We start from the raw sequence: 8280 nt of genomic DNA on the forward strand, positions 1-8280 counted from the left end.
AACAGTGGGACTATGCAATGTTGTTGTGTGCAGCTGCACATCATAAAATGATGGATTCACAAAAATTAACTTTCTTTACTTAAATTCATTTTAAGACAGGAGATTCAGAAGAGAATGTTGATGTATGGTTTCTTACAGATTCAGTTCTTTGCAGGCCTCTGATCACATCTCACTTGAATTAGAAATCTATGATGAACCTTTTACCACTTAGCAAAATTTCTGGATGAAATTAAATATTTTATTTTCTCCAGCAGAATTAACTAAAATAATTGTCTGTTGGAGGAAATTTATAGAAATAGCAAGATAGTCATTGTAAAAACTAGATGAGATGGAGTTATGCCACTAGTCTCTGTTGTTAGTGCTGAACTCATATATACTATTGTCTGCACAATCTTTCCTGCTTGTTATTTTCTTGTCTTCCCACCTTTGACCAATTCTCTGATATTTCAATATCTTTATTTCTCCCCATATACAATTCTTCATTTGTAACAATGTAACCTAAGGTGCTGAAAAATAGTGCTTCTGGGAGGCCCATGCACCAAGAAGGTGGATATTAAATCTCTGTTATTAGGAAGGATGATGGTCTAATATGTGCTCTTTTTTATGTGTAGCCTTGATCTATTTACAACTAAGTCAACTCATTCCAAACTTTTTGTGTTAATTTCTGCCTGAAAAAGTGAAAATCAAAACAAATATATAAACAAGAACAAAAATGAACCAAAAAAGAAAAATGAAAAATGTGACTGGAAATATTGCAATGCTACCTATTGTATCATGTCATAAAATTGCTATTAACAATGTCTAGTCCCTGGTCCAGTAATTCAGATCATACTCTATGCTCGCATTGCAAAGGAAGAGAAGCTGAACTTTATTGCAAGTCTGTAGCTAATGGTATGTGGAACTCTGTTCTGCCTTAATCTCCAATAGATGTAAAATAGCCATCAGAAGTTTCTAACTGGTCATGACAGAAGTATGCTTCTTTTTTCAGTTTCTGAATTAGAGGAGCTGTTTGGTAGGCTATGGACACAATGCCAGGAGTGCCAAGGCTCTCTTCATCAGGATGTGCTGTGCACTAGGTGAGATACGTGATCTCTCTCTCTCTCTCTCTCTCTCTCTCTCATGTTTTTGCTACCTGCTTGTTGGTTTATTATATCTGGAGATCATGTTGGATATAATTTCATCATTTCAGCTACAAATCCAGAATGTCTGTGCCGTTTCTTCCTCTTGCAACAGAGTTTTCTCTTTTTTTCATTTTTTCTCTTTCCTTTCTCTTCCTCTCGTGGTTGATTCTTTTCATTTATCCATTTATTTATTTGTTTATAACAATTATTTTGCTGGGAGTGGGGCAAATGTAGTCTGATTATGTTCCAGGTTTTCAGTTGCATTCTTAAGATTTGGTCCTAATAAGTACATATTTTGCTCAGCCGAGATTGTCCAATATTTTACCGGAGGAAAAAAGCACAGAAAGACATGGCAGAAGCCAAGCTACAATTGGATCGATGGAACTTCTGATCCTTGAAGAGCTTGTTGTTGATGCGAAAATGCAACAAGCCTGTAATCCTGGTTGGATGATATTTCATCTGTGTACTTGGTGGTCGCATGCTGGCATCCTAGCAAAGTGCAACTATATTTTGCTGACTAGAAAAGGCAAAGCAAGGTCAAAGTGGAGTAGGATGCAATGGAAAGCTGTGCAATTAGCAAGCAATAGCAAGACTTTGAGATGCTTATAGGTGAGAGTGACGGCCAAATATTTTACTGAGTTTCAAGGCTTTCAGTTGGCAAATAGATCTTGACAAAAGATGCTTAGCATCAAGTTTGCACATGTCTCGTTTGTAAACGACTTCTAATGGAGGATTTGCCATGTGTTGTACTACAATTTAGAAAAGCATAGAAGCTGTTAAGTCAGTTCTAGTTGCCTCATTGTATTCCTTTTTCTTTTTCTGGTTGTCCATTTGTAGATAAATTTTTTTCCTTTAATCTATTGTATCTTGTAGGTATATCTTGTTTTCGGTGTTAGCATAATCCTTCAGTATGGCAATATCTCAGGGATATCCAGGCAAGGATGCTTGAGATGGTGGTAAATGTTGGAACGGTGCATGGCAAGAAAAGCAGCAAGTTCCAGTGATCATGAAACAAAAATATTTAGGCCTAGTTCACTTTTTAGGATGGAATTAATGAATGATAGGATCGTGGAATGGTGATCATAATGTTTCATATTTTTTGTTTATTTGGAAGGATTAATGATGTATTAGTGAAGAGAAGGAAATTTCACATAAAAATAGTCATTAAAGTATCAGAATATGTTAATTATGTTTTATGTTTTATTAGAAATTAATCTTTTTCGCAAGGAAAATTTGGATCATATCCAGTCATTTTTTAGGACATCATAGCCGATGGACTGAAGTGGGATTATAACTCCACCTCCTTCGGCGTGATTACAATATCATGTCACCAAAGTTCGGGTCTTGTTTTTTGATTATTGGATCGCCCAAAAACCAAGTAATCGGCTAATCGGACTGAATTAAGAAGGATGAACGTCAATGGTACGGTAACATGTATTAACATTGTACTTGTAAACATTTATCCAAGAATGGATGATGTTTTCAGGTGCATTCTATGAACAACAAAACATCCCCAAAAATGTCTTTTCTTTGTATTGAAATGAAATTTACTAACTCATCATAATATATCCCACTATGTTCTCCCTTTCTGGTTGTGTACATTTTAGGGAGTACTTGAATTACTCAACTATGAATATTTTGGTATAGAACATCAAGGAATATTATGCAGTAATGTATCGTAAGCTAAAGAAGGCGATAACAGATGAAATTTCTCAACACGTCTAATTACAAGTTGGATCATATCTTCAAACTGCAGCGTCGATGAGTTTCTATTTCAACCATAAAGTCTTAGTCTGGTGGTAATGGGCTGCCGGCACAAGGGGCATGAAGATATGGACACACCACAATCCTTGCATGTCTGAAATCCCAAAAACATCAGGGTAAAATGAGAATAAGATCCCAGTGTCATTCCAGTTACGCGTAATTTAAATTCTACACAAAAGTCTCAAAGTGGTGTTGAATTGAAATCCAGTTTAGGAGCTTCCAACCAGTTAATTGCTATTACTTCATAGGATGAAAAAGATGTCAATAATATCTGGATGCCTTATTTCGTATTCCCTAAACATCAGTCCATAACCTCTTTGGACAACCAGGCAGCTTATATAATAAATGTAAACTCATTTCTCAAGTATCAATTTGCTGTCATTCCTCAGCTTATATTTCGAAAACTAGTATGACTAGGTAATAGATGCTTACCAGATGACCGCACCCAAAAGCCATGTCCTTCGGATTTGTCAAGCAGATCGGGCATGCCTTGATAAAGGAACAGAAAAGTTCAGCGCAAAATTAGAAACACTTAGCAACAATAGGGGGACAGGGGGGGTCGCTTACTTGCTCAGCTGATGGTCCTGATTCAGCTGGTTCCAAGTTTGCTAAATGTGCGACTGACTTCTTAGCATTATCATGCTCAATTACTTCACGAGGAGGTGGAAGAGGTTGTCTCCTACAACCTGAATTATATTTTCTACGCAAAAGGAAAACACAAGTAAGTCTCAACCTTGTTTGATTCATTATGAGAGGAGATACAGAGTGCAGAGGGGCCGAGGGACTGAATCAGGAGAATTCTAGCTTGGACAAGATTCACTTGAATCCAAAACCGGTAACATCGCAAGCGAACTATACTTGACATGTGATTACATGTAGTAAATTAAGAGTGGTCGTGGCAAAGCGGTAACACTTGTCATTTGATTAGTCGGATGTGACAACCTGGTTTGAATAAGAATTTTTCACAAAATTAAGCATGACTCTGGCCCCAAAAGCACCAGAGATAAATTTGAAGGCACACCTTTGAAAGTGCCAAGCTTTGGAGAAGAGAAGCTATCTCATTATACTCGACTCTGAATGTGCATTCGGTGCCAACTTTCTTTAAGATGCAGTTATGGGGTTAGAAAGAGACTGACTTTTCAGGGAGCCATGACACCTTATTTTAGTGCAAGCTTTTATGAAAATATAGAACTATTAAGTTTGTGGACTTACTCTTTATATTGCAGGGTCAATGTTGCTCTGTACTGAAGTGGAATTTCCATAAGAGCAGCTAGGGCAAATGCTGATTCTTTTTTAGCCGTATCCGTGTGCTCGGACATAATTTTTGTGAAGTTGACAAACTGTGGAAACCATCCCGGAAAATTAGATGGTAGAAGAAACATCTATTTCAAACTCGCACTTCTTATCAAAAGACAAACCTCCACATAATTTCCAGTAATTACATTGTACCTGGAAGTTGTCAAATGCTCGCTGAGGAATGTTATCATCAAATTCTTTCATCGCATCCCATGGTCCATCGCCCACACCAACTAGAATGATCGAGAGAGGATATTCACTGTATATTTATGTGCAACAGGTTACATGTGTGAATAGCAAGCCGTGATCAGCTAATTACCAAAATCCGAAAAATAAACCTGTTTACCTCGCGGCAACTATAGAATTGATAGTTGCTTGTTCTTGAGGACTTAACCTTCCTGGTAACGTGTCGGGACTTCTAGTGACCTAATTTCCACATTAGATGATCAAATTATACAGCTTTACTTTATTGGTTTAGGGTGAGAAGCCAAGTGCATAACTGCTGATGAAAAATGAAATATGACCTGTCCATCTGCGATGATAACAAGGACATGATACTGAAAATTGCTCTTTTCCACTATATCAACAGCCGCATCAATTACAGGTGCAAATGAGGTTGGGCCTATATGTCAAGGAGCCAAGAAAGACAACAAATAAAAGATATTATAATCAATCTAAACTTTCCGTCTTACCAAGACGTACATTTCAATTACATATTGATAAACTTCAATCTTGGATTACAAGTTAACATTTTGTATACAATCTGAACACAATGAAATTCAGTTCCACCACAAGTCAGTGAAGAATGGTAAATGATAATCTTTCACCATGGACATTAAGTCTGCAGAAATCAATATTTTGATTTTAACTGATAGAGATATGCTTCTTGTCAGTGGTTAGTAACAAAGTACGACAACCCTCTTTCTCATTTTTTTTTCTAAAAAGAATGTAAGAAAACCCACTTTCCTATGACCGGGTAAAAACAATTCTCTTCTCGTCTTCCATTGGAGTTTCAGTCCTTAACACCTACATACTGATCTTGATTATTTGCATGTTAGATTAGCATGACAAACCGCAACTTAAACTTTCTAAATTTCAGCAAATAATGTAGAACGATTTTGGTTTAGTTCTTCATTTAAATAGCTTGGTTCTATATTTTCTTGCTTATTATTGACAGTCGGGAAAAGAATTTTAACGTAGAATAATACTTCAATCTTCAGCAACCAAAGCTTTGTATGTCGCTCTTGATAGAAGTTTTTTGGTCGTGGCTGCTAATGCATGTGGAAACAATATTACAAAGGGAGAAACTCTCTGCAGAGAAAGAAAATGATTATATGGTTGGTTATTCTGACCCAGAAATGTTGAATAAAACAATATACACATTTGGTTTGAGAACTCAGAAGTTACCAACCATCAATCTCAAACACATAACTAGTCTTGCATCGTGTACAGTTATATTGAAGTGGATTAAACTATGTCATTACTACATGCAACAAACTTTTTTGGCATTGTAAATGCCATGACTCTAACTCTGAAGCTGTGTATAGGAATGAAAAACTCTCTGCATGTTTTAAGAAATTTAGATCTTTTGGAGAAGTAATAAATAGTATTAACATTGCATCGAGTTCTCATAATAACATAACTGGTTCAAAGATAATGCACAAAACCACCTTAGGCTAGAATGAATGATTACCCGATAAGTTCAAATGTGTAAGAATTTCCTTGTATCGTGATAGAGCTTCCTCAAATCCATTACAAGGTCGATGATCGGGGTAAAAGCTGAATACATACTGATCATGTGTTGTTGCTGGAAAGAGAATACAACATCATCTGATTCATATCTAGATAATTGAAACACACAAACAATTATAAAGGAAAAGGAAAAAGGATCAACGAAAACTGACCATCCCCAAATCCAAAACAAGGTATCAAATTGTCCTCGTCGAAGGGTGATAGAGTTCGTCCAATTATAGAAATGGCTTGCTCATATGGGTTAGGTGAGTTACCAATTGCATGAAGACTTCTCCTGTTGAAAGAATACCTTCCTATAACCATAATTAAGTCACATATCCTTCTCCATTGATCAAACACGCGAAGTATAAGCAATGAGTTTAATCTAAATGAATGCACCTGTCCACTCATTACTCTTGGTAAAATCAATTCCAAGGATCAAATTTGATGATTCCAAGCCAGCTTCTCTTAGTGCATCGATAACCTGAAAACATAATTACATCTTGTTATAGTCTTTGAAACAAACTCGAAATTCATCATGCTTCTTTAACCAGCAAAAAGTAGAAAACACTCATGACAATATTGATTTGTTGCAAAAACAATCATGATAGTATTAATCTGTTGCAAACTTCAAATAGACCATAAAACAGATATCTCAGAATTTAGTTTGGGCATCTTTCCAGACTAAATCGTTAGACATGGATGCCATTTTGCTTATAGATGACCATTCATGGTTCCAATGGTAATATGTGTTTCCAAGAGAGAGAAATTGCATCTTGTTGCTGGAGTTCATTACATCCATATCTCAGTTACATCTCCGACATATAAATGCCAATAAAACTGTGAATGGAAAGGGATACCTCATCCAAAGAGTTGAAGTTATCAGCTATGTATCTGGAATGCTGTTTCTTGCTATGGTTAATGTTTACTGAAGTTCCTCCTCGTGCTGGGTGGTGATGCTCTCGTGCTGTGTGATGATGCTCTCGTGCTGGGGGGTGATGCTGATAATTTGTGTGTGTCGAACTTCTAGCATGCTCTGGAGATTGAGGTCGATAGCTGGTATCGACAGAGTATCCCGCATATGGAGCTGGTTGGTGTGAAAAATTTTCGTAGTCTTCATCATGTGATGATTCACTATTTCCCATAATGTGGGAGGTATTATGTTGACTTCAATGACAAAAAGCTCTGTGTAAACAATATCAAGCAGCAGAATTAGCTAAGTATACTCTTGAAAGCCGAAAGTATCAACTCAATATAACAACATTAATGCAGCCTGGCCCCAAATGCATGTCCGTGAAGATAGTATTGTCTTAAACAGAAAGGACGAAGAACACATTATTGGCCAGAGGTAAGATTCTTGAGAACATCTATGACAGACAGTAAACTGCATTGTTGCATTTTGGGGAGTTTGAATAGCCGCAACAGAAAACGACCATTCTACATTAAGAAGTGTAACACACATCAACAACAAGGACCGCATTCGATAGTGCGTTCTAATGATATGTCTCCACTTTCCCATCAATTTCTTCATTTCTAAGGCACACCGAATCGCGGTCCGCATCTAAGAATCATAGTAATCCATTCTGCGGCTTCTATGCCGGTCGACAATGTTAAAAAGATGGTAATTTCTTATTTAAATTATATGTTTTGGAAGCAAACTAAAGATACATATCCAATCTGATCTCATTTTACTTCAACCAAACAACATAACTCTGTAGATCAAGGAATTACGCAATCATGACTGGCTACGAAGCACAGGGACAGACAATAACTTAAATTCAATTTGCTTCATATACCCCATAAATTCCTTTCTCCAATTAGCTAAACAGAGAAGAAACTCACTCTTTTGGCCACAAAACTAAAAGAGAATCCAAAAACCCCTTCCATTTTCTACAAACACTTGCCACAAATGATCAGTTAATTCTGGGCCCAATTCAATAACAATCCCGGGCCTTATCCAAGAATCCATATCCATCACCAGAAAACTAAGTCAACAAGAAAAACAATGCCAACATACAAAACTGCAAATTCAGAACTCCTAAATCCCTTCAAAATTCAAACAATTACAATTGATACAAACAAATACATCAACATATGCAGGCAAAACATACCAGAATCAGCACACAGAGAGAGAGAGAAGCAACCTTACCTTCTGCTAGTTAGGTATGGCAAATGGGAACATATGGGGTATGGCGTGCTGGTTGAAAGTTAAAACCAAAAGCTGGAGTAGTCTTTTTAGGCTCTATTTCCTTTTTCTTGTGTCATAACTCATAAGATGGTGTGTAAAAAGGGTAACAAATGTCAAAGATCAAGAAAAGACAGTGGCTGACAATTTTCTAGTCTGGTATAGGCTGCTGATGCACATCAC

General features: G+C 36.8%; 2 protein-coding genes across 2 annotated transcripts in view; one reads left to right on the forward strand and one right to left on the reverse strand.

The window, feature by feature from the left end:
• LOC105178056 (DNA polymerase delta catalytic subunit) overlaps nt 1-1997 on the forward strand; it is a 19312-nt gene extending 17315 nt beyond the window's left edge. The window contains exons 28-30 of the mRNA XM_011101402.2: nt 818-891; nt 989-1076; nt 1425-1997. Coding sequence (XP_011099704.1) covers nt 818-891; nt 989-1076; nt 1425-1512 — 250 coding nt within the window. The 3' untranslated portion in view covers nt 1513-1997. The remainder of the gene's footprint in view (nt 1-817; nt 892-988; nt 1077-1424) is intronic.
• Nucleotides 2632-8280, reverse strand: LOC105178057 (E3 ubiquitin-protein ligase RGLG3). The gene is made up of 12 exons (XM_011101404.2): nt 8062-8280; nt 6773-7097; nt 6312-6396; nt 6086-6226; nt 5875-5988; nt 4706-4803; nt 4528-4607; nt 4335-4440; nt 4098-4225; nt 3453-3585; nt 3318-3374; nt 2632-2979 (listed from the first exon to the last, which is right to left on the reverse strand). Exons 2-12 carry the CDS (start codon nt 7055-7057, stop codon nt 2896-2898), a joined length of 1311 nt encoding a protein of 436 aa, XP_011099706.1. The 5' UTR covers nt 7058-7097; nt 8062-8280; the 3' UTR covers nt 2632-2895.

This window comes from Sesamum indicum, linkage group LG15 (genome assembly GCF_000512975.1).
Source record: "Sesamum indicum cultivar Zhongzhi No. 13 linkage group LG15, S_indicum_v1.0, whole genome shotgun sequence".
Classification (NCBI taxonomy): domain Eukaryota; kingdom Viridiplantae; phylum Streptophyta; class Magnoliopsida; order Lamiales; family Pedaliaceae; genus Sesamum; species Sesamum indicum.

Bases quoted from the DNA above. Each gene is read 5' to 3' on its own strand.
- LOC105178057 (XM_011101404.2), bottom strand. From the start codon at position 7,057: ATGGGAAATAGTGAATCATCACATGATGAAGACTACGAAAATTTTTCA. The intron at 4,226-4,334 runs GTACAATGTAAT...TGGTTTCCACAG, and splicing joins GAGCATTTGACAACTTCCAG to TTTGTCAACTTCACAAAAAT. The intron at 3,375-3,452 runs GTAAGCGACCCC...TCCTTTATCAAG, and splicing joins CAGGACCATCAGCTGAGCAA to GCATGCCCGATCTGCTTGAC.